At 39.6% G+C, this 25,057-nt stretch overlaps 1 protein-coding gene across 4 annotated transcripts in view; it reads right to left on the bottom strand.

The window, feature by feature from the left end:
* NETO2 (neuropilin and tolloid like 2) overlaps positions 1-22,756 on the bottom strand; it is a 63,781-nt gene extending 41,025 nt beyond the window's left edge. For 3 of the 4 annotated variants that reach the window (XR_004382280.1, XM_032854568.1, XM_032854571.1), the window contains exons 1-6: positions 22,658-22,756; positions 10,888-10,944; positions 8,078-8,218; positions 7,112-7,360; positions 3,132-3,176; positions 2,922-3,049 (exon numbers count right to left, since the gene is read on the bottom strand). Coding sequence is in view for 3 of the 4 variants with exons in the window: in XM_032854568.1 (XP_032710459.1) it covers positions 2,922-3,049; positions 3,132-3,176; positions 7,112-7,360; positions 8,078-8,218; positions 10,888-10,944; positions 22,658-22,691 (654 nt within the window). In the remaining variant the exon portion in view is untranslated. The remainder of the gene's footprint in view (positions 1-2,921; positions 3,050-3,131; positions 3,177-7,111; positions 7,361-8,077; positions 8,219-10,887; positions 10,945-22,657) is intronic. The other variant, XM_032854569.1, reaches the window with a different exon arrangement.
* Between the last annotated feature and the right edge of the window lie 2,301 nt (positions 22,757-25,057).

Raw genomic sequence — 25,057 nt, 5'->3', positions numbered from 1 at the left:
TGAGAGGTGAAATTAGTGACCCACTATAATTGTGGCTCTGTCAATTTTCCTCGGCAAATGTCAATTCAATTCTGTAAATTTTGAGGTCATATTAATACATAAAATTGAAAATTGTATCTTCCGGGGTGCCTGGGTGGCTCGGTGGGTTAAATCCTCTGCCTTCGGCTCAGGTCATGATCCCAGGATCCTGGGATCCAGACCTGCTTTGGGCTCTCTCAGCAGGGAGCCTGCTTTCCCTTCCCCTCTCTCTGCCTGCCTCTCTGCCTACTTGTGATCGGTCAAATAAATAAATGAAATCTTAAAAAAAAAAATTATATCTTCCTTGTAAATTGGTAGCCTTCTTGATTTCTATTTTAATAGCTCTATCAGATCTCTTTTGGTATTTGTCTATTACTTCTTTCCTCTTTCCTTATTTTCAAAATTTCCCATAGTTATCCTAAAGCAGAATATACTTGGATTTTAATTGTAGCATTTGGTCCATTTATTATTTTTGCCCAGAAATATCTTAATTTGCTCACATTCTTTTTTTTTTTTAAAGATTTTATTTATTTATTTGTCAGAGAGAGAGAGAGAGAGAGCGCACAAGCAGGCAAAGCGGCAGGTAGAGGCAGAGAGAGAAGCAGGCTCCCCCCTAAGCAAGGAGCCCGATGTGGGACTCAATCCTAGGACCCTGGGATCATGACCCGATTTGCTCACATTCTAAAATGATAGTTGAATACTGAATTTTAGATTGGCAGTTACTTATTTTTTTTTCTCAGCACTTTCAAGACATTACTCTATTGTCTTCTGGCTCCTATTTTGCTACTAATGATTCTCACAGCTCTTTTTTCTCTAGTTGTTTTAAAGATTTTTTTCATTGTCTCTTGTGGCCAATGTAGTGAGGTGTCAATATAAACTTTTTTCTTGCTTTGGGAGTCACTTGTGTCAATGCTTTTTGTCAGCTTGAACATTTTCTTGCTAAAATCCCACTACCCCACTACTACCCACTACCCCTCCCCGACCCCCTGAGCTACATTCTGGGTAATTTTCTCAGATCTATCCTTTAATAACTACTTGAAGAAGTTCTACTTGGTGATTTGTAAAGTATACCTGGTCATTTTTCTTTCTCGTTTTTTTGATTCCTTCTTGTAAGATACTTAAAACACCTAACTTCTTAGGCATCAAAGAAACTTCTTGCTGTTAGGTCTGCTAATTCACTCATGATGGGTTGTTTCTTTATATTTTCTAATTTTGGGGTGTGAGCTTACCTTCAGCAGTATTTTACTGATGGCAATCCTACAGCCTCTGTGGTTATTTTGAAGATTTATTTATTGTGTCTGTGTATGAGAGAGAGCACAAGCAGAGGAAGCAGCAGAGGGAGAAGCAGACTCCCCACTGAGCAGGGGGCCTAATCCCAGGACCCTAGGATCATGACCTGAGCCGAAGGCAGACACTTAACTGGACCACCCAGGTGTCCCTCTGTGGTTATTCTGTATTTATTTTTGCCAGGTGTCTAAAAAGATTTTTGAGGCTAGGGCCGTTTTGTTAATTTGTAGACGAAGTGGTTCCTAGATTGGGCCTGGAATGTAAATCACACATGTCCCAAATTCTAGTAAGAACATGTTTCTAGGTAAAAGCTTTAGGGGAGACCCCAGCCTTATCCTGGGACTGAGCCCAGAAAGGTAAGCTTCTTCACTGTTAACCTATTAGTGGAAGAGGTTTCTAATCTACCACTTCATAGCAATTACATATCCTTTTAAGGGTTCCAGTTTTATGTGAGGGATCTCATAAACGTCACACAAACTGCAGGCCTTTTCTCACTGTGGTTAGTAATACAAGCTCCTGGCAGGTCTACTGGTGAGTAGCTGGAAGATACTAAAATCAGCAAGAGGTATTTGTACCATCAGTTTCAGTTTTCAATTTATTGGTCTGGTTTCTATTTCTCTCTCTTCATTTCTAGACCATAAGAATTACCTTTTTTTGGGTGGGGAAATCTTACCTATGCTTTTAAAAGGGTATCTGTTATATTTTACCCAATGAATCCAGATGTTTTATAATGGTCAGGCTTTCACGTTATCTAATCTATGCTATTACCATAACTCTAAATTTGATTTTTGCAACTCTTTTTTAAAAAATATTTTATTTATTTGACACAGAGAGAGAGAGAGAGAGATCACAAGTAGGCAGAGAAGCAGGCAGAGAGAGACAGAGAGAGGAAGCAGGCTCCCTGATGAGCAGAGAGCCCAATGTGGGGCTCGATCCTAGGACCCTGAGACCATTAACTGAGCTGAAGGCAGAGCCTTAACCCACTGAGGCACCCAGCTGCCCTAATTTTTGTAATTCTTTAATGGTTTGTTCTCTTATCCTCAATTTCTCTTTTCACATATATCCACATTAATTATTAATTTTCACTGTGAATATTCCTAGAAGTATAAATTAAGAGCAAAAAGCAAAAGTAGTCAGCAAACCAATCCCAATCTGTCAGAGTTATTTAAAAACATCCTTTACTGCAGTACTTTCCAATAACAGCTCCACATCGTTAGCAGAGGACATCATGGAAAGAACACAGAAGCAAGACTTGCTACATTTGTGTTTTGGTTTAGACACTGCCATGACCAACTCTAAGAACTCTGACAAGAATCTTCATCCTCTTGTGGTCTGTTTTTCCTCCTCATAAAGTTCTTTATGAATCGGTAATCATATGGATCAAAACTTGCACCCCTGATCTAGGAGTACAAAGATTTTAAGACTCTCAATGTTTGTGTCATCTTCCTGAAACTATACTGCAGTGTACTTAGATCTTAGGTGGCCAATCTGATTGAAATAAAAGTTGCAGTATCAGTTTCTATAATAGTAAGTATCTCCATGAATCAAAACAATACATTATGCTAATCAATGTCTTATTATGTTCTTCTCTAAAGTGACTCAATGCATAATAATACCTTGGCTTTTGGAGTAGCTTTAATTGTCCATATGCAATCAACAGCTTGACCAGGTTTTGTTTTTTCTTCTTGTTCTACCTGACTAGAACGCACTATTCCATCAGCTCCCGAGAGCTCAAACTGGCAATCTAGAAAGAATAGAGGAACGATGCTCAAAGGAAAATATGACTGATCAAAATGCCATGAGGAAAAAGAGGTGATATACTAAACCTGGGATGGGATTTAAAATACCTCCTAGGTAAGTAAAGTCTGGATCTGTAATAGAAAAAAGAAGAAAGTGATTGGCATTGAGATAGTTTAGAGTTACATTAAGGTTTCATGTCTTATGTCTAATCCTTCATTTAAAAACAAAGCAAGAGAAAGCTTTCATAGGTGTAGAATACAGAGCACTGTTTTAAACCTGGGCATGTTTAGGTGCTTATTTATAGGAAAAGTTTTTTAAAAATGGTAATGTTTATACTTTTGATTCCATCATGAATAACTTATTTATGCCACCTGAAAACTTGCAACCCTTTGTCAAGAACAATGGCTAGACCATTAATGGATGCATGAATCAACATAATACAGTATACACAACGGAATATTTTTTCAGCCTAACAGAGAAATAAGATTCTGATATATGCTCTAACATGGATAAATCCTGAAATGTTAAACTAAGTGAAATCAGACACTAAAAGACAAATATTAATATGGAAATAAATGATTCCATTTATCGAGATCCCTACATTAGTCAAATTCATATAGACAGTAAGTATCAGAAGCTGGAGGAAAGGGGGAATGGGGAGTTCATATTTAATGGACACAAAGTTTCGGCTTGTGTTAACAAAAAAGTTCTGGAAATGGATGGTGGTGATGATTACACAGCATTGTAAATGTACTCATACACTTAAAAAGGATTAAAATGGTGAATTTTATGTTATTTGTAATTCAACACACACACACACAGTAAGAGCTAGTGAGCAGTGTTTTCAAAGTGGCAGGGAAAAAATGACTACGTGATATACAAGATATTCTGTCCAGTGAAGTGGTTCATAGAAGACCAAGAACCAATAGTTCATATCAAAATAACTGATTTCAGCAAATTGGTCAGGTATTTGATTTTTATGAACCAAATCAATTAACTGAAATAATGAGACTTTAAGTGTCAAAAAGATGTTAAAAAATCTTATATATGAATCAGATCTTTGTTAACTAGTTTGGACTACCTGAAAGAAAAAAGCAGACATCAAAAACAATGCTCTTAATTGAATACTGTTTTTAAATATTAAAAATCAGGCTTTTTAATACATAAAGATTCTTACTTGAAGAAAAGTAGCTTTTTCTATTAGTTTACGTATCAGAAAAGCAACTTCATATGGATTATGATTAAAATACAGACAAATTATAATAAAACACTAAGGATTTCTAGACTATATTTCTAGACTATATTCTAGACATTTGCATTTTATATTACTACAGAGTTTCTACATACATTATGCTTAGTATCATGATCAGGAAAACTATGTAATATTTCACCTTGAAGATGAGGAAACTGAATGAGAGAGATTATGATTTTCTTAGACCATATTTATAATGGCAAAGCCAGGTCTAGCTTACAATTCTCCAGACAATTTTTCTTACCCTATCATATTGCCTCTATAATGTGGGTGACGAGTCCACAGTTAAACCATTAAAAGAAAAAATATCAAAATAAATGGGTAGGGGCACCTGGGTGATTCAGTCATTAAGCATCTGCCTTCAGCTCAGGTCATGATCCCAGGGTCCAGGGGTCAAGCCCCGCATCAGGCTCCCGGCTCAGCAGGAAGCCTGCTTTTCTTCTCCCCTCTCCCACTCCCACTGCTTGTGTTCACTCTCTCTTTGTGTCTCTCTCTGTCAAATAAATAAATAAATCTTAACCCCCTCCCCCAAATCAAAATAAATGGGTAGTGCATAACTGGCTAATTATGGCTGTGTCTAGTTATTTCAAGTCATACTTATAAATTTTGTTTAGGGATCAGTAAATCTAGAAGACTACTACTAATAATAATGAGAAGTTGGTATATTGTAAAGATTTCATATATTTGTTTTAGAGAGACAAAGAGAGTGCACACAAGAGGCAGGAGAAACACAGACTCTCAAGCAGACTCCATGCTGTGCATGGACCCCCCGTTGTGGGGCTTGATCTCACAGTTGAGATCATGACACCTGATTGACTGGGCCACCCAGCACCCCAAGAAATTAGTGTATTTTAAATGAAATTCTCTGGTTACTGGTTATCTATTGGTTACTGGTGTTATCTATTGAGGATAGAGAACTCTTAAATGAATTGTTAATACCTGGAAATAACTGGGATAATTCTGGAAATTTTAATGCAATAATGACAACATCCTAGAATAATTGTCTACACATGAAGAAATTCTGATTCATTTGGTAGGTAGCTCCTATGACTTTTTACTACACTGCAGTTTAATTAAATTTGTCTTTGACACTTCTCTACAGAAGAGCTGAAAATGTTGTTGTCCCCTTTCAGCAAGGCTGGGTTTAGTTTATTAAGTTAAAAGAGGAAAGTCTCTGAGATGTATTCTCAATTAAGCTAAAAAATTTCCCCCCTACTTTTTAAAATATGATAACTATGAAGAAAGTACCTGGAATTAAGGACAACTTTAACAAGAATTGAACATCCAGTTAAATACAATAAACTGTACATTGAAATAGGTTTTGCAGGCTATTTAAAGATCCTGAGATATTTTAATCTAGCAACTTTTGTTCTGGCAATTTGGTGTATATAATTCCTATTTAAACTTTCAAATTAAGTTTTTTTGGTAACTAATTTTTAAAAATTTATTTTTATTATAGTAAAATATGTTATCTTTTCAGCATTGAGAACATAAACACTGAAACAACACTTAAAAATTCCCATGTTTACTGACAAGAAAAAAAGCTGATTATGTTATTCAGGCAAAAAAGCAGGTAATATAATTGTTGTCTCTTATGTAAAACAAAATAAAGAGATACAGAAAAACATCTGAAGGGATACACACCAAATTGTTAAAGTGTTTTTTTTTATATATAGGATGGTAAGATTACAGATTTTTCTTTTCATTTGGATATTTTTTTAAATTAACAAATTTCTTACATGAAAACAAAAGCAAAGAGATGATATAATTGGTACACTGTTACTTTTTCATCTTGTTGGTCTATAAGTTGTTTGAAGACAGGAGCAATAACTTGTAGATCTTTGTGTTTCTGCATTAGGGATATGCACAGTTTTACACCAGAGAGGCTTTGCAGGTCTCAAAGTGTTTGCACATACTACAGGGCAGAGTAAGATAGGCAGAGTGGGTTGAACAGAGACCCTAATCCAAATCCTCAGAACCTGTATTACTTTATGTGGTTAAAAAAAAAAAAAAAGTGAATATTACATTACAAAACAGAAGATGGGATTAAGTTAAGGATTCTGAGAGGGCAATGTGACGATGGACGCAGGGACTGGAGTGATGTGGCCACAAATCCAGGAATGCTGGGGAAGCCCCCAGGAGCTAGAAGAGGTGAGCAATGGATTCTCCCCTAGAGTTCCCAGAAGAAATGTCGAGCTGATGGGTTTTCTGCTCTCCAGAATTCTGAGAGAATAAATTTCTATTATTTTCAGCTGCTAAATTTATAGTTGGTTAAGGCAGTCTCAGGAAAGTAATACACCAGGTATTCCCATTTTACCAATAGCAACCCTCAGGTGCAACCGTGCTGTCAGGCAACAGAGAATGGATTCAAACACAGGTCTTTTGCTTTCAAGTGCAGAGCAGTTTCTATTGCTCAATATTTTCTAGAGATTATTCAAATGGGTGGTTAATTCAAGCATTCCAATGGAAAAAACCTGCCAAAATAATTTTGGTAAGGATTATGAAAATAAGACCATTTGCTGAATTATCTTTTAAAATACATTTATCTTGATGTTTTTAGCCTTGATATACATTATAAAACATAAAGAAATCTAAGAAAACTGTGATGCCATCTATGAAATGTTTCAAAATTCAAGTGATATAGTTCTATTTCCAATTTTTGGTTTTATTTATTCATGAAGTGATTTCCTTTTGGCCTTGCTAATTTCTTTAAAACCTTGATCTGATTAACTTGACTAAATTCTCTCTTTTCCAGACATAAGATTCTAAAACCAGAGTAAACCCACTAAAAAAAAAAAAAGACAACTTCATTACCTGGAATAAATGAATATTTTGCTCGAAATCCCAGTCCTTCAAGTTCTTCATCAGAACTAAACTTAATCCACATGAATCTCCCTGTTGATCTAATTAGTGGAGGGCTTTTCACGCCACAGTAACGATCTATAAGTGGAGAGAAACCAAATGGCCCATCTCGAACTTCCAAGTGGTCAAACCGACATTCAAATGATGGTTCTATATAATAATGTTCATCAAAGGTCAACTCTATTCTTTGACGTGGAGCAGCTAGAAAACAAGAAGCAAGCAAATCAGGGCAACACAAAGTATAAATGTACTGACACGAGTGGAAAAAGCAAAGCAACTGCTGTTACTGTTCCACAGATAAAAATCATGAGGACTGTTATACATGAAATTCATAATTAATGTTACACTTTACATCAATAGTAACAATGCTGCTCTGCAGAACTACAGTGACGTTTCCCAGTGGAATATGCTGTTTATTAAATTAGTTAAGTGTACTTTATTGATTAAAATTAGACTACAAAAGCTACTGCTTAGTTCACGAGATACAATGAATAGAAAAACAGAAGAAATGACATGACCTAATCTAACTATGGACGTAAATTTGCATTAAGGCGTAAGAGATGCCAGTTAAGTTTGAGACCCTCCCTTCCTTCCTTATTAGAGAAGTTTCTCATTTACACTGATGCATCTGGTTGAATTATATTTTAGGAGATTCAAAATTCCTATAAAATTTCAACTATTATTTTGTTATTGTGTTCCAGACATATTTATCCAGACATAATATATCCAGACATAATCTGGATAATAATTTTTCCAGACATAATAAATATATCCAGACATATTTATAATTACTAGAGTTTAATTCAAATACATGTATAAATTTTGTTCAAACTGGCTTAAACTGGGCATATTACCGATGTACTCAGTTTTACAATAAAGTAAAAATTCATCTGTTAAAAGACAGAAATTGGTTAATACCTTCCAAAATGTAGATACACTCCTTGTTTGGTGGATAAGAGTCAGGATAATTTGGTGAAGCAAAATGACCTCCATTGCTGGTTCGAACCCAAATGCCACACTGGGTTGCGGGAATATGCTTGATTCCAATATTTTGTCCATCTTAGGGAAAAATGGCATTTAAAATATGAATTACAGCAAAAGAGAACAGCATTCTTCTCTTTCCCCCACAATTCAGCCAGACAATTGCCCACTCTATGTTACACAGATAGTGTATATAATTTTGCAAGAACCACTGCCAAGTTTAGCGCAACAAACTGAATACAGCGGAAGTGTGAGAAAGGTAAAATTGTATGCTGTGCTGGTGGGAAGAACTTGCTGCTAGAGGACAAGTTTGCCCTGTAGGAGAGCAGGGACATAAAATGCTTAGATTTTACAAGGGCAAAGCTGTGTGTGAGAATCTGATAAATCAGTGCAACTCTATAAAATTCAGTTCTACCATAAAAATAAAAGGATCCCAGGGGTCTATCTCCGGTATGGTACCTCTATATTTAGTTTAACACAAAAGCCAAAAAGGATCCAAAGATTACAAAGGGATTTTAGTTAAAGATTATAGATTGAATACATGCATTTAGTTCTCTCTCCTTAAACTCCACTAACAGTACTGGGTTTTTTAAGGGCAAAAATAACCCCCTGAAAAGGGACAAAGACGTGCAAACACAACAACTGGCAGTATTGGTGAGCAGGAGAGGGCATGACAGGTGGTGGTGAAACTGTCCTTTCTAAAAACAGGAGGCCTGGCTAAAAGTCTTTTCAGAATCAGTCAGATTTCTAAGACCCTCCCCTATTCTACAAATCTAGGAAGCTGCTGCTCTGTCGCCACATCAGAAAATGAGATTCCTTTGCAGAGGATAAAGCAACGTAACAGGACCAGGAGACACCTGGCACAGCTGGGGGTGACCACACCAGCCTGCAAACAAGGAGACTAGAAATGTTAACACCGCGAATGGCATTCCTGGCCTCTTCCCCCACTCAACTCCTTCAAAGCCTCTAGGTGAGATGCAGAAAGTCTGTCTGAGCTGGAAATGGAAAGCTTCCTCTTTGGGGATTCTCAAGCGTCCAAAGGAAAAGTGCCAGCAATACGGACTCGGAATTCCCCAGTGCTGGGTCCCTCACCAGCGAGGGCCACGGCAAACAAGTCCTTCTACACCTACAGATGGCTAAGTCATCAGATTTTAGTGCGCCTCTCATAAATAATCACCAGATATTTGAGGAAAGCCTCTAACACAAACAATGAATAAAAAACAAGAAGAAAGCAAATCTGAGGAAACAAAGATTATATAAAAAAAAAACAAAACTAAAAACTAAACAAAACTTTGTCATTTAATCCCCTTGGATTAAAAAGAGGATATTTATAAAACAAGAATAAGGACGCTTTAAAAATATTCAGAAAACAAAAATTTTCTAAAAATGAAGAAGAAGAAGAAGAAAAAAGGAAAAATTAGTAGAAATTTTAAAGCAGAGGACCGCAAAGTGTAGCTCTGGGCCAAATACAACCTGTGGCCTGTCACCATAAGGCAAGTTTACAAAGGAACACATCAATGTCCATTCATGTGCCTATACAGTGCATAGTTGTTTTCATGCTACAACAGCAAAAGTGAGTAGTTGCTCCTGAGACTGTAAGGCCTGTAAAATCGTAAATATTTACTGTCTGGCCCTTTACAGAAAAAGTTTTCCAATTCCTGGTTTAGAGGGTAAAGCTGGGGAAGTCTCAATACAGACTGAGAAGAAAACAAGAGTAGAAAGACAGATGGAAAACAGAAAAACAATCACAAGAATATTCCATAACCAAACAGAATTTTCTTAAGAATAAAACAACAACAACAACAAAAGAAAGAAAAAAAGGAATTTAAAAACTTAAACAAGGAAAAAAGAAATAAAAATTTCCTAAATGGAAAAACAAAATTTTCATATGGAAAAAGCTCCATGAGTGACTTAAATTCTCAATATAGGTGTGACCAGAATTATGACAGAACTACACCAAAACAGGTGGTACAGAAGGAAAGTAATAGAACACTGGTATATAGTCAGGGGTAGAATAAGTAGGTGCATGAAAGAGCTAAATTTTCATCTTTTGTGGTGGGAAAATATTCCTAAATATGTAAAACTGAAATAATTAAGAAGTAATAGTATAACATATTATTTAGAAATATGCAGGGAAATACCAAGATTCAGCTAAAATTCTGGTTATCTCCATGGAGAAGGAAGTAGAGTAGCAGAGGACAGAAAACTATTTTTTCATAATTAGCTATTCAGAATACTTTGATTTTTGTCATGTGTTTGTACAACTTAGATGAAAGTAAAAAGTAAACCAGTAAATGTTCTAAACTCTGACATGAAAATCTGGTTTGAAAAGCACACTAGCTTATCTTCTTTCATAAACAAGGATAATGAGAAGAGGTCCACAGGGCTTTTAACAAGATACTGATGGAAATAGTTCATTTGTCTACATTGAAAAAAGGATTTTTATTTTTGCTGAGTGATAATGCATGAATCTCATTAATTTTTGGACATAATCCATAGTGTGCTAGGAGCTACTAGTGATGCCCATTAAAAAAAATTATCAGCAAGTCTTTATGTTGACAATTTACTCTAGTTAACTGCAGCTGAACCCAATAAAATTGAAGCTGCTAGGTTGACAGAAAGCCTTAGGTCACTGGAACACCCCAGAGGGATTATGGAAATAGTATTCAAAAGTTGCAGTCCTTTCCAATAAGCCATCCCACTCACAGTCCTGAATATGTGATAAGTTATCACTGAAAGTACTTTACCTTGGGTCTTTTGGGCCACAGCAATCCCTTCGACTACAAGTATTGTTATTAACAACACTAGAGAAATAATAGAAAAGAAAAGTTAAAAAACTGAATCTATATTACATTTTACTAAATCTATAAGGAAAATCAGATGGTAAAGAAAAGATTAATTAAGGCTCCTATTTCTTACTGACAGTCAATCTCAAGACTTTTAAGGGTCAAATGTTATGTTTTGATTTACTATTTGACACTTAAGACAACCCAAGAAAAACCACAATTGATACTGTAGTCATTTATACAAGCACTAACAGTATATGGCATTTAAAGCATTTTTCAGTTTATGATAGATTTAAAACATAGTTTTTTGCAAAAAACTCTGTTGACCCCAATTATACTACATTTACTGTACTTCATCTCAAAAAGAGTTTACATGCATTATATGGCTAGCTCTACAATGTATTATGCCAGTAAAAGCTCAATTAGATTACCTGACCTGTGAGAAATTTATTACAAAGACAGAAGTAAGGGGGCAGCAGTCTCCCAAAAATCAATTCAAGACATTTTATAACTATGTAGTACTATGTGGTGTCCTGCATTACAAAAGCCAGCATATTTAGAAAATGAAGCTTTTTCCCCAAGTTGAACATTTCCGAGACCCAGTCAATAACACATTGAGTTGTTTTGTATATGTATGTATTTTGGTTCAAATACATTAAAATTCTTTTAAACATTTTATTTTTATGAATGGTGCACTGATATCTTTCACTCTCCCTTTCAATGGAAATCACAGTGCCTCCAAGTTCTGTGTGAACTGGAGTTTTTATAATTCATTCAGTCAATAAGCACTGACAGAGCACCTACTGTACCAAAGGGTAGCAGGCACCAAGGATACACAGATGTTGGGGGGCGAAATACAGCAAAATAGTTAAGAGTATGGACTTTACTAGTTAGGAGGATCCAGGCTGGGATTCCAGTTTTACTGCGTACCAGTTGTGAGGCCTTTTTAGCTCAGTTTACTTAATTGTAAAAAGGGGATATTTCTCCAGTAGCACCAAACCTCATAAGGCTGTTTGAAAAGATTAAATGAGATGATGACACACATAGTACTACTTGTTATATGCTAGGCATTCTGCTAAATAAATGATAGGAAACTACCAGTCTTAAGGAGTCAATCTACTGTCAAAAAAGAATTTACAATACAAGGTGAACAGAAGTTTCATAGGAGTTATACAGAAAGCATAACGGAAGCAGAGACAGGAACCATTCATTCTGCTGGGGGTTAAGACCAACAGAGTGAGGAAAGTTCCAGAAATAGAAGGTATATTCTATTTGGATGTTACAGGACTATAATCTAGGATACAGAGAAAGACACAGCTTAGACAAAAGCATGGAGGAGCACGATCTATGGAGGTTGGTGAACTCTGAGTATCAGAGTAGCACAGCACAAGGAGGGGGATGGTGGTATACTAGGTAAGAAACAGGATGAGGTCTGACTGTAAAAAAAGGCTTGACTGTCATGCTAAAGAGTTTGGACTTTTGACTATAATGAGAAGTCATTTTGGGTTTTTATTATTATTTCTTAAAATTAATTAATTAGGGGCGCCTGGGTGGCTCAGTGGATTGAGCCTCTGTCTTCGGCTCGGGTCATGATCTCGGGGTCTTGGGATCGAGTCCCGCGTCAGGCTCTCTGCTCAGTGGGGAGCCTTCTTCCCCTTCTCTCTCTCTGCCTGCTTGTGATCTCTCTGACAGATAAATAAATAAAATCTTTTTAAAAATTTAATTAATTATTATTTTAAGGCAGGGTGGGGAGGAGCAGAGGGAGAGAGAGACTCTTAAGTAGGCTCCACGCTTTCACAACCCTGAGATCATGGCCTGAGCTGATAGCAAGAGTCGGATGCCTAACTAACTGAACCCTCCAGGAACCCCTCATTTTGGGTTTTTAAACTAGAGAATGATATTATCCCATCTGTGTTCTAGACCAATAATCCCGATGGTTTCATGTAGTCTAAACTTCCAAAGAGAAGAGAGAAAGCCATCTGGGAAGCAAAAATGATAAGGTCTTGAAGCAGAGCAGTGGTACTGGAAATGGAAAGGAGGAGAGATTTATAACATGATTCAGATGTAGAGTTAACCACAAATGGTGACTTATAGGATGAAAGTGGTGGAAGAAATGCGGGCATTGAAGTGAAGTTGCTAGTTAAGTGACTGGTAGATGGTCATATCTTTGCTCATGCAGTAGCACGGACTGAGTACCCACTATCCAAGTCGCCAATGTAAAAAAGATAATTCTTGCCATTCAGTAGTTTACATTTTGTAATCTAATCACCAACATCTTCATCTTTAGCTTCCTGTATCCTTGCTGACCTTTGTCTCCTCTGTCTTCTCTCAACAGCTTTCACTTCCCCTTCCCTTTCTTTGGTTGCCAGTAGTGTTGAAGCCCTCATGTTATATAGGAAAAATTCTCCCTTCGAACTCTTCACAACTGCACTGGATCAAGTTTGAGGAATGGAGAACTGAAACATGTTTTGCTTTTCTCCTAAACAGAATATTTATGATCAAAAAGAAAAACCTAGAGTAATATGAGGTATCTGACAATTCAGCAAATAACACATCCATTTGTATCAATTTATCTTGTTGGAGGACACTATGTCCCAAGGCTTATCATTCAGATGATACACAACTAATCAAAATTTTGTGCTCAGTATACCTTTCCTCCTGAATCATAGGCATAACAATTTACTAGTTTTCGCATTTATAATTCACAGTATACAAGTAACACAAAGCCAGTCAGACAGGGCAAATAACAAATCACCAAACTGAAACCAGGAAAGCAACAGTAAAACTATGGTAAAAGGATGAACAGTGCCAGTAAAATTATATAATGACCAATAAAAATGTGTCTACGTAAAATATCTGACTTATGAAATTTACAGATTGTGCAACTCTGGTAGATCATTTTAAAAATAAAATTATAAGTCCAAATAAATCTATTATTCTTCTCTACTTTATTTAAAGGGTTGCTCACAATTTTCTTTTCCCCCAAATACTTAAAAAAACTATCCACAACTCAATCAACCAAATGAGCTGTGCTCCTGAATAAAAAAATTTTATACAAAGAACAGGGTGAGGGGCGCCTGGGTGGCTCAGTGGGTTAAGCCTCTGCCTTCGGCTCAGGTCATGATCTCAGGGTCCTGGGATCGAGTCCCGAATCGGGCTCTCTGCTCAGCGGGGAGCCTGCTTCCTCTCTCTCTCTCTGCCTCTCTGCCTACTTGTGATCTCTGTCAAATAAATAAATAAAATCTTAAAAAAAAAAAAAAAGAACAGGGTGAATCCGCACAACAGTCAGGGACAGAAGCATTTAGTGATACAGTTGTGACTGTTAATCATTCTAAATTCTGTATCGTAATCAACGGCTTCCGGCTAGCTGTATAATAGGACCTTTGCAAATTGCTTGTTATAACCAGGCTTGGATATTCAAACCAACTCCATTAATGGCAAACACAGGACGTACTGAGTACAGGAAGCAGGGCTGTGGTGCTTTGTTCTGTCTTTCGTTCCAACCATGTACCACTGTTCCCTTCTTCCTCTTACCCAAAGGATCAGTAATTTCTCAAATTCAGAAATACCACACATTTTGAATTCAAAGATCATGTGCCCAAGAGGGCACTAGTTCTTTAAGGTAGAAATCCATGCCAAAACAAAAATCCTAAACTGCTTAACCATACTATTTAATTATATAGATAACTGCTTGTGATTTGATGCTTAAAATAGGAGTGCCCACCATTTATCCCCGTGTATCTGGTTCTGGAGTTTAGTTGAGGCCCTGTAATGATGTGTGTGCAGCCTGGGTGGCTCAGTTGTTTAAGCACTGACTCTTGATTTAGGCTCAGGTCATGATCTCAGGTCATGACTGAGCCTGGCCAGGAGCCCCATGAGATTGAGCCTGGACATAAGCCCTGTCTAGAGCCCTGCAGTGGGCTCCACGCTAGAGTGTCTCTCTCTCCCACTCCCTCTGTCCCTTCCTGCACCCCCTTCCCCTCTCTTAACAAAAAAAAATTTTTTTTAAACGGAGATTTACATGATAAAGACAGATGCTGTTCAAGGATCAAGGATACTCCTTTTGCCTTGAATCACTGTCCTATTAGCTCTACAAAAGAGTCTTCTGCCCAGGCCTTCTAGTTTAAGGCCTTACCTTCCACTGTAAAAATCAAGATCAACTTGATTCTTTTTACTGTTAATAGTGGAAACCCTGGCCAATGCAATAAATACTGGAAAGGAGATAAAATTATTATTTATAGATAACGTTACTTAAAACCTAGAAATCCCAAGATAATTACTTGGAAAATTATTACACCTATTAAGAGAAGAGAGTAAGACTAAAATAAATAAACAAGTAAGTAAATAAATTTAATACAATGGAGAAACAATATGTTTTGGATAATAAAACAACATAAAGGTAACAATTCTTCCCAATAAGTCATATATTTAATTATATTTTAATCAGAATCTTAGTTTTCTGGGGGACTAAAAATATTGCTGATGCTCATCTTGAAGACTTTTTTATATTAGCTAAGGAAAGTTAAAAAATAAAAAGACATAAAATACATACAAAATACTTATTGTAAGGCTACAGTAATTAAAAATGTACCAATGGTATAAAAAGAAATAGATGATCTGTCAAGAAACATATCCAGCCCCCACTGTACTACAGGGTCAATCCTTGAGGCTACAGCAATGAACCAAGCAGTCTTGGTCCTTATTCTCTAGAAGCTTAAAGGTAAGAAGATGGAAGAAAAGAAAAAGCTCAAGAAATACATATATATATTCCAGAATTTATGTATGGTATCTGAAACTCTCAGTGAAAGGATAGGTTTAACAAATGATTCTGGGGTAACTTGATAATTATTTGGGAAAAAAAAGCAGATCCCTGCCTTCATGCTAAATAGAAAAATAAATACCAGACTGAAAAAACAAAAAAGTTGAATTATGTATGTATCCTTTTGAGTGGAAAACTCCTTCACTTACTAAAGACAAATAAAAACTACAAATAACTGAGAAAAAAAGATTGTCACCAGAAAAACAATACAAAAATTTAGTCTAATATTAAAAAATTATGTAGATTCTACTGTTGGTCAGGATATAGGAAACTGACATACACTGTCACTGGACTGCAAACTGGCATAACTCTTTGGAGGTTAACCTGGTAATATATATCAGGGTTTAAAAATGCACAAATCCCACCCAGCAAGTCTACTTCTAGGTGGGAGAATGGATCAATCACTGGGACAGTAGTGTGCACCACAATCACCTGGAGAACTTATTAAAACACAGATTTTGGGGGGCAGGCTTTACTTCCAGAGTTCTGACCTAGTAGGTCTGGGGTTGGGCTTGAGAACTTACATTTTAACCAATTCCCTAGCAATGTCATAGCTGCTGGCCCTGGGACCATGCTTTGCAGCTCAGCCACCGCAATAAGAGAATGATAGTATACTGCAAGAAACGGAAAGAGGATGCCCGTTTTCTCCACTGGTGATGGCAGGGGCAAGGCTGGGTCAAGAGGGATGAAGCAGGGTAGAGGGCAGGCAAAAAGGAGTCAATGAGCTCATTTTGGAAATGTTGTTGAATGCTTGGTACCTATTCTCGTCATGTTGCTACAAATAGTTCTTGTTTCTAAACCTCTGCACTTGCCATGGATCGCCCTTTGCTTCTACCAAATTACCTTTACAGTGTTTAAAACCTGCTTTTTCTAGGAACTTTCAAAATTAATTTTATTTGATAGCATTCAGATTTTTCACTTCTATGCCTATTAGCAGTTTTCTATCTGTCTGGTTCTGTTTCTTTTACTTCTACAAAAGTTTACACAAGACAGAATATATTTCTGGCAAGTATACAAACTGTTGTGATAAGTAGTTAAGGGCTAGAGTGAAGGCTATCACTGCTAGGGACCTAAGCTCCTTCTATTTTATTGTTCAGTTGTATATGACTTTCCCTTCCAAGTTCATCTTATGGTCCCACATGGATGCTGAAGTGGCAGCCATTATATCTTCATTACAGCTTCAATGCCTGTGTTAAGAGCCAGAAAGAACGAAAAAATAGCACAGGACATTCCTCCTTCCTTTAAACACATTTGCCTAGAATCTACAATGATCTCAAAATAAAAATTTTAACTGAACAAAAAAAATCACCACTTTCTCCAAGTTGCACACACATCTAGTTGACCACTCACTGAGTCACATGGCCACACCTAACCCTAAGGAAAACTGGAAAATCTAGTGTTTCTGTTGGGTGGTCACAGGCTTAACTAAAATTCAGAGTATTACTGAAGTGTAAGATGGATATTGGGAGACAACTGGTTATTTCTGCCATGTCCCCTACAGTCTATTTCGTATTCAGCAGCCAGTGACCCCTTTAAGACGGAAACCAGATAAAACTTTCATAAAATCTTCTAATACAGTCCCATTACATTTAGAGTAAATCCATACCCCCTACACTGACTCCAGATGTCCTATGTGATTTAGCATCTAACCATTTCTCTGACCTCCTGATTGCTACAGAGGCCTTCTTCCCACTACTTCAATATACCAAGCTAATTTCTTGCCTTAAGCTTATTCCTTTTGCCTAGAACCTCTCTGCATGGCTGGTTCCTTCCTGTCATTCAGGTCTTGTAAGGACATACTGACTTCTGAAGAAGCTCTTCACTTTCTCCTTCATTCTGTTTTATTATATAAATATTTTAATTATTATTTATATCACTTGATATTTTGCTTATTATTTGTCAATTTCTACTAGAAAGAGGAGCCTTGTCTGATTCACTGATGCATCTCTAGTGACTAGAAGACTGCTTGGCGCACAACAGCATTCAATAAACATCAGATGAATACCTTAAATGACTACGCATGATCCTGATTACATCCTTTCTGTAACTGCCAACATGCAGCGCGGAGTCCTGCATTAGTAAATTAAGAAGCACACATCTCGGTTAACGGTTGTCACACAGATGACCCAGCTTCTTTTATTAAGCATAAGTCAAGGGACAGAAAAAGAACTGACTTTTTTTTCTTCTCAGATGTCCAGCCACTAAGCTTACTTTTCTCAGGCTGGCTCAATTTACCTCTGTTAGTATTTAAATGTGCCTCTTTCCAATAAGCCTTCCTGTTTTAAGCACCAAAGTGGAAAATGTAAGGTCTGTAGAATCTATCACGAGATGTCAGATATAACAACGGCCGTAAGGTCTCTTTGCTCTTTACTATTTTTTTAAATTTAATTTAACTTATTTATTTATTTGACAGAGAGAGAGAGAGAGAGAGAGAACACAAGCAGGGGGAGCAGGAGAGGGAGAAGCAGGCTTCCTGTCAAGCACGGAGCCCCATGCAGGACTCGATACCAGGACCCCAGGATCATGACCTGAGCCAAAGGCAGATGCCTAACTGACTGAGCCACCCAGGCTCCCCAGCTCTTTACTATTTTCTATTATGAAAGCAGAATGGAGTTCGATGAAAGTCCACATACTACTTGAGTTAGTAGTAACTTGTTTTTGATAAAACTATGTTCCACAAAACAGAGTACCCAAATTTAATCAAACTCAATTTTACTTATTAGTTAAGAAGGAGGATGGACTTGGCAAACTTTGGGATCTCCAACCTACATATGCTAATCAACTGCCAACCACTTTAAGAAAGACTAACTATAGCAGAAATGCTTTCTTGCCTGCAGAATGTGGCAACCTCCTTGCTGGCCAAGTGCTCCTAAGAGGGCAGTTTTGTATGTTCTCTTTTTATAGAAGTCTTCTTTAGACATTCACAGCAACAAATTTTAAGTTGACCAGGTCACATTTTTAAAGAGTGGTATCTCCTTACCCACTAGTGCTGTAATTTCCAACATACTAGCCCAGGCATGTTTAAACATGTTTAAACCAACATGTTTTAATGCCATTTTGCTCAGGAAGAACTGACGTTTCAGATTAGTACACTGCAATTTTGAGTGACAATAATAAACATGTTAAAAAGTATTAGTTCTGGGAGGCCATTTCGATGATCCTTTGAGAGGGTGAGGTCCCTCACCAATTACAGCAACCTGGCTCTTATCTATTATCTTTGTATAGTTTTTTTTTTTTTTTTAGAAGACTTTATTTATTTATTTGACAGAGAGATCACAAGTAGGCAGAGAGGCAGGCAGAGAGAGGGGGGAAGCAGACTTCCCGCTGAGCAGAGAGCCCGATGTTGGGGCTCAATCCCTGGACCCTGAGGCCATGACCTGAGCCTAAGGCAGGGGCTTAACCCACTGAGCCACCCAGGCGCCCCTGTATAGTTTGTTTTTAAGTACCCCCTCAGAAGGGTTCCTTTTGAGAAGTTCTCCTCTACGGAAAGTCTGGAAACTAATGGACCCAATAACTAATCTGAGGGTTCCCCTTTACAAATCAAAGACCATAATAACTGGGATTGCGTAGTGATTGAGGGACACATTTTTTAATCAAGAATTACTCTGCAAGGAGCATAAAATGAAAAAATGAGACTGAAAAAAAAGAACTATAGGAGACTGCTGACTGGGTAATAACCAAAAACATAACATGAGATTATTTTAAAACTTTGGATTTGAACTTGTTTTATAATGCACATGTGTATTACATGGCTGCTTGTTTTTTTTCTAAGGGGTGAATCTGGTTTCAAAACATAGATAAAATGGATTGTAGTTTGAGGATTTACTATAATAAAATCAGTGTTTAGTCAGACTTCAATTTTCAGCCTTAAAACATTTCCCTTGTTCCAGGGGAGAAAAGTCAACAAGTTAATTTTTAATAAGACTGTGTTTAAAACTTCACGATTAAAGGGACAGCTTTCCAGTACTGCACTTATTTTTGTATAGTTTACTAGATTTTGGATGAGGCATGTGAAAAATCGACAGGAATGAATTTTTGTCAGTCTCAGGTAAGATTTTAAAAATATAGTGCTGAGGGATATTTATGCTCTTACACGATAAATTTTATAGTAGTTTATACAGTTTAAATATAACTGAATCTAATAGGATTCTTCTAAAGTGTGAAGAGTGAATAAAATAGTAAAAAATGGGCTTATAATACTAATGCAATATTTTCATGTGACTATGATGCTTACTTAACTTTGACAGAAAGTTAAATCAAATTTTATAAGACCTGGAGGGATCATAAACAGTTAAAAGTGAATTATTCAGTTTTAATAACATATGAAATGTTTGAAAAGCCTAGTAGAGTTATCCTTTTGTTCTTACCGCTGAGAGTAAAACAAAAAGAATCAATGGCATCTTAAAGAAAATTACCTTCTACTTAAGATCTCACACATTCATTATGGATGATTTGTTTTAGTTAAAACTGACCACAATACTGCAAACAAGGCTTTGGATAGGTAACAGCTATAATTATGCAAATATTAAATAACTGCTTTTGATAAGAACCTCTTCAGCATTGAAGCAATTCACCTCACAGAATACTCAAGGGCTGCTTTTTCATGCCTTAATGCACACAATGAATGGGAGCGCTAGGAAAATCTAGTATTTTTCTAAAAAGATAATTTTTAAAAATTAAAAATAACAATTTTTGTATAGGTAACACACAGCATTTGGTAAAAAAAAAAATCAAGGGTTACAAATGGGGGTGCAGTGAAATAGAATTCTTCCCTTCACTCTGGTCTCTATCTCCCAGATTTGCTTCTCACCATCAACTTTCATTAATTTCTTGAATCTTTCTAGACCAAGTCCCCATATTTACAAGCACACACACACACAAACTTTAGAAGACTTAAAAATAGCTTGTTTCATCTCTAGCAAGCCTACAGCAACTTAGTTTGAGCTGTAAAAATGCTCCAGCATGTAAAACAATTATAGGTTTTAGTGTACACTAAAAAGCAAAGCCAAATACTACATTGTTTTCACTGTCAGCTCAGGCATCACCACAGCATTCTTTCCTGAAAGGCGCAACAACTAAATGCTTCACCACAGTGACCAGAGAGGGCAGTATGTACCAATGACAAAAGTACAGGCAGAAAAGCTGCAAATACCTTCAGGATTCAGGAGGACCAGCAATTCTGTCCTATCCGGCTCAGTTCCCATAAAGTTCCGCAGGTAGAGCTGTGTTTGACAGGGCTAACTTATTTCTCCTTAGGGGGCTGCCCAGATGGAGTGTCATGATGTCGATAACCGTAAAGCAATCAAGACAACGAAACAAATCTGGATAATGAACACTAACCGAAAACCTACGGTGCATATAGAATTTATTTTGGAAGAATAAAACAATCTAATTTCCAAGGAATGGCTACACAAATTAGGATTTACAGATAGGAAAACTATACTAAATTATCAGAGTTTTAAATTTTTTTTTAAAGATTTTATTTGACAGAGAGCGACACAGCGAATGAGGGAACACAAGCGGGGGAGTGGGAGAGGGAGAAGCAGGCTCCCCGCCGAGCAAGGGGCCCGATGTGGGGCTCGATCCCAGGGCCCTGGGATCATGCATGACCTAAGCCGAGGGCAGACGCTTAACGACTGAGCCACCCAGTCGCCCCCAGAATTTTAAATTTTAATTTAGTGAAGGGATCAGTAAGAATTCATGGAGTGATATGAAATATTCACTAGGTAGAAAGTCCTGGTATAAGTCTCTAAGTATACAATTGGGGAAACATTTGAAATTAAACTGCTGAAGTCTCAGTTATGCATTTAGGAAAATCTGGAAAGCAGGCAATTGTCCAGTTAAAATTAAAAGCAAAATTATACTGAATTTTCTAATAAATCTGAAAAAAGTGTTAATTTGGAATGGGAAAAACCACTCAACATTTGTCACTGTACAAATATCAGGATACAATAAGCTATATGTGACACTGCTAATACAATACCTTAACTCCTTACCCAATATAAAAAAGAGGATATTTCATAGCATTGTCAACATACAGCTATTCAGTTTTCAATTTAAATCAGTGGGGGAAAAGGGAAGCCGTTTTTTGGTGGTGATGCTGTTCCTTTGACGACTGAAAAAAGGAATTAATTCAGTCCGAGTTTCGGAAGCAACTTTGTATCACAACCTTAATTATCCATGCATAAAAATTTCAATGTAAATTAACACCTCCAGGAAAATGCAAAGCAGCTCTAGAGTGTTTGGGAGCTTTGAACGCTTGGCAAGCCCACGGTTTTAATTCCCGGTGCCACAAATCAAAAAGAACAAGACACCAGCGGCACCGTATTCCGAGGTCCCGGGAAGCGCCGGGGCGCGGCCGCGAGCAGCGGGCTCTGAGCCGGGCCGAGCCAGGTCTCGGCGCCCGCAGTGGTGCCGCAGCCTCCGCGGCCGCAGCAGGTGGGACCCGGACCCGCTCGCAGGCCGTTCCGCCACCGGCCACCCGCCACCCGCTAGCGCGGGGCTTGTCGAGAGCGGCTCAGCGACGCCTCGGCCGGGGCTTTTATTGTTTGCGTGGAATGACTTTGTCACTGAATGCTGAAAAAGACCGGCCTTAGCCCCAGTTACACGGACCCCACAACTTTGCGAAGCGATGCGCGGAACTGAAACGAAGAGGCGCGAGGACACGGCTCGGAGGGCCCCGCCGGGCCGCTGCTTCCCATTCTACCGCGCGTTCCCACCAGCGCCCCGCGGAGCCTGCCCACACGCAGAGGGCTGGGGGAGAGGCGCTCCGCGAGCAAGTCGATCCGGCTGGGCGCGAGAGCTCCGAGGTCCGCGCGGACCAGACAAAGAGGCGCGTCGGGCGCCCGGGAGGGACGCGAAGACGCCGGCCTCCGCCCGCAGGGGGCGCCGTCCGCGGCCCCCGGCGCTTACCTTTGAGGACCGCGCAGAGCTGCTCCAGGGCCATGTTCCCGAGCGGCCCGGCGCTTCGTGAGGGGCCGAGGTGGCGGCGGCGAGGAGGCGGCGGCGGCGCGGCGCGGCGCTCACGGCCCGGCGCGGCGGCAGTCCCGCTCGTCCCCCATCGCCCGCCACCAGGCTGCCTCTCCCCGCGGGGCAGGGCTCAGGTCCTGCAGCGCGCCATGCTCGAGTCCCCCGGCGGGCTCCCGCGCTGCCCGAGCCCCCCGACGGGCGCCGCCTCTTGTTCCGCGGCGCTCTGTCCCATCGACTGCCCCGGAGCCGAGGCGCGCTGGCGCGAGGGACGGCACCCGCACGGGCCGCTCCTCCCGCGGCCGCGGCGCGAGCCCCTCTGAAGTGGCGGGCGCGGGCAGCCCAGGCTCATTTAAGCAGGGAGCGCGAGCGCCGCGTGCCGGCCGCGCCGCCTGCGCGCTTGTGCCCGCCCCCCGCCCCCCATCTCCGTCCCCGCCCCCGTCCCCGCCCGCGTGCCCCTCGCACTCTCCCCGCCAATCGCCAGGCCCGCCCGCGGCCTCGCACCCTGGGAGGGCAGCGCGCCCGCGACCGTTTGGCTGGGGGCAGGGCGACGAGGTGCTGGGCGCCGCGGTCCCGACCCCTTCGGCAGCGAACCGCGGCTCCGAGAGGCGGGGGCTGGGGGAGAGCCCGGCCCATCCCCCGCCGCTGCTGGGCCTCCGGGGTCCCGGGGTGAGCCCTCGAGGCCTCCTGCCCGAGGGAGGAGGTGGGGAGCCCGCCGCCCACCCCGAGCCCCGCAGCCCTTGTCCATCTCCGTCCGTCTTCGCAGATGGACTGGGCACCGACCCCTCGGCCTCTTAGGACCTCAGTTCAAGGTCAAAACTCTGCCCCGCTAGCCCCAGCTTGATAACCTGCCTGGGGCATGAGGCGAGGATCTGGGCTGGGGCTCAGGGACAGAGGGCGCCTGAGGTTCTCTCACCTCCGCTTGGCGTCAGGTGAGTTAACCTGACGGCCGGCCGTGATGATCACTGACATTTCTAAAAGGCTTCCTAGGTTGCCAGCGCAGTACCAAGTACTTTGCTTATCAACTTTTTAAAAATCCTCAACCCATCTTATGCAGTAGGTGCTGTTAGAGGATGGGGATAATGAGGCCAGAAAGGTTAAGTAATTTGTCCAGAGCCACACAGCGGGGGAAGAAGGTAGGGTTGTGAACCCAGGAATTCTGCCGCCAGAGATCGCAATATTGTCCACTAAGTCATGCTGATGGGTAGCTTGACTTGGCTGATTAAAACAAAACAAAACAAGGGGGGGCCTGGGTGGCTCAGTGGGTTAAAGCCTCTGCCTTCAGCTCAGATCATGGTCCCAGGGTCCTGGCATCAAGCCCTACATCGGGCTCTCTGCTCGGCAGGGAGCCTGCTTCCCTTCCTCTCTCTCTGTGCCTGCCTCTCTGCCTACTTGTGATCTCTGCCAAATAAATAAATAAAATCTTTAAAAACAAAACAAAACAAAAAACAACAAAAAGCCAAATTGGCAAACTGCATAATATTATCCTTTTTTAATTTTCTCCATAGTAATTATCACGCTCTGAAATCACCTAGCTTATCTACTTATTTATTCATCACCTATAGCCTATTTACCCCTACACTGCTAAAATATGAGCTGCTTGAGAGCAGGAGGCTACATTCATATAGTCACTCAACACGTACTTGTTGAGTGTTAACTATGTGCAGAGAACAATAATAGGTACCTAGCGAATTAAGGCTGTGATTAAGGCTCTACCATAATAGAATATTTGTGCCTGTATCTGACACATAGTAGGAACAATAGAAATACTTGTTAACAAATTACAGTTAAGGACAAAGATAGGCAACTGAAAAAACTCTTCCAGGGATGTCAACCTCTTCTCTCTTTCCTTCTGTCCCTCAAAGAAAGGCACAAAAGTATTCACAAGGTTTTCAAGTGAAAACATTTTTAACACCAGTTAATAGCGAGATATTTAGCCCTTTATCATGTGCTATGGACAGTATAAAAGATGTGTATGTGTTGGTTCCCAAGACAAATCACCTACAAACCCAAGTAACTTGTGAGATTGCACAGAAGAACCAACTAGTAAATAAAACATTTGAGATCCTTTTCCACAAATATAAAGCGACATATTGGAAGACTTGGACAGTAGTAAGAGTTTTAAAGGTAAGTCACAGACAAGGTGGACAAAAACAATTAGGAAGAAAGAGCCCTCTCAACTTCTGGAACAGAATAGGTTCTTAATGCAAAGTTGTTGACTGAAGGAAGAATTGGTGGCTGTGATGTCATCAGAGAGTGCTTCATGGAGGAGGTGACCCACAAAGAATGGAAAGGCTATGGATGGCAAATGGAGGAGAAGGCAGAAGAGCTTTCAAGTCAGGCGAG

Source organism: Lontra canadensis, unplaced genomic scaffold (assembly GCF_010015895.1).
Source record: "Lontra canadensis isolate GAN:19392208 unplaced genomic scaffold, GSC_riverotter_1.0 scaffold8, whole genome shotgun sequence".
NCBI lineage: Eukaryota > Metazoa > Chordata > Mammalia > Carnivora > Mustelidae > Lontra > Lontra canadensis.
The sequence above is the reverse complement of the archived record's forward strand: the minus strand, read 5'-3'. Positions and strand labels throughout refer to the sequence as shown.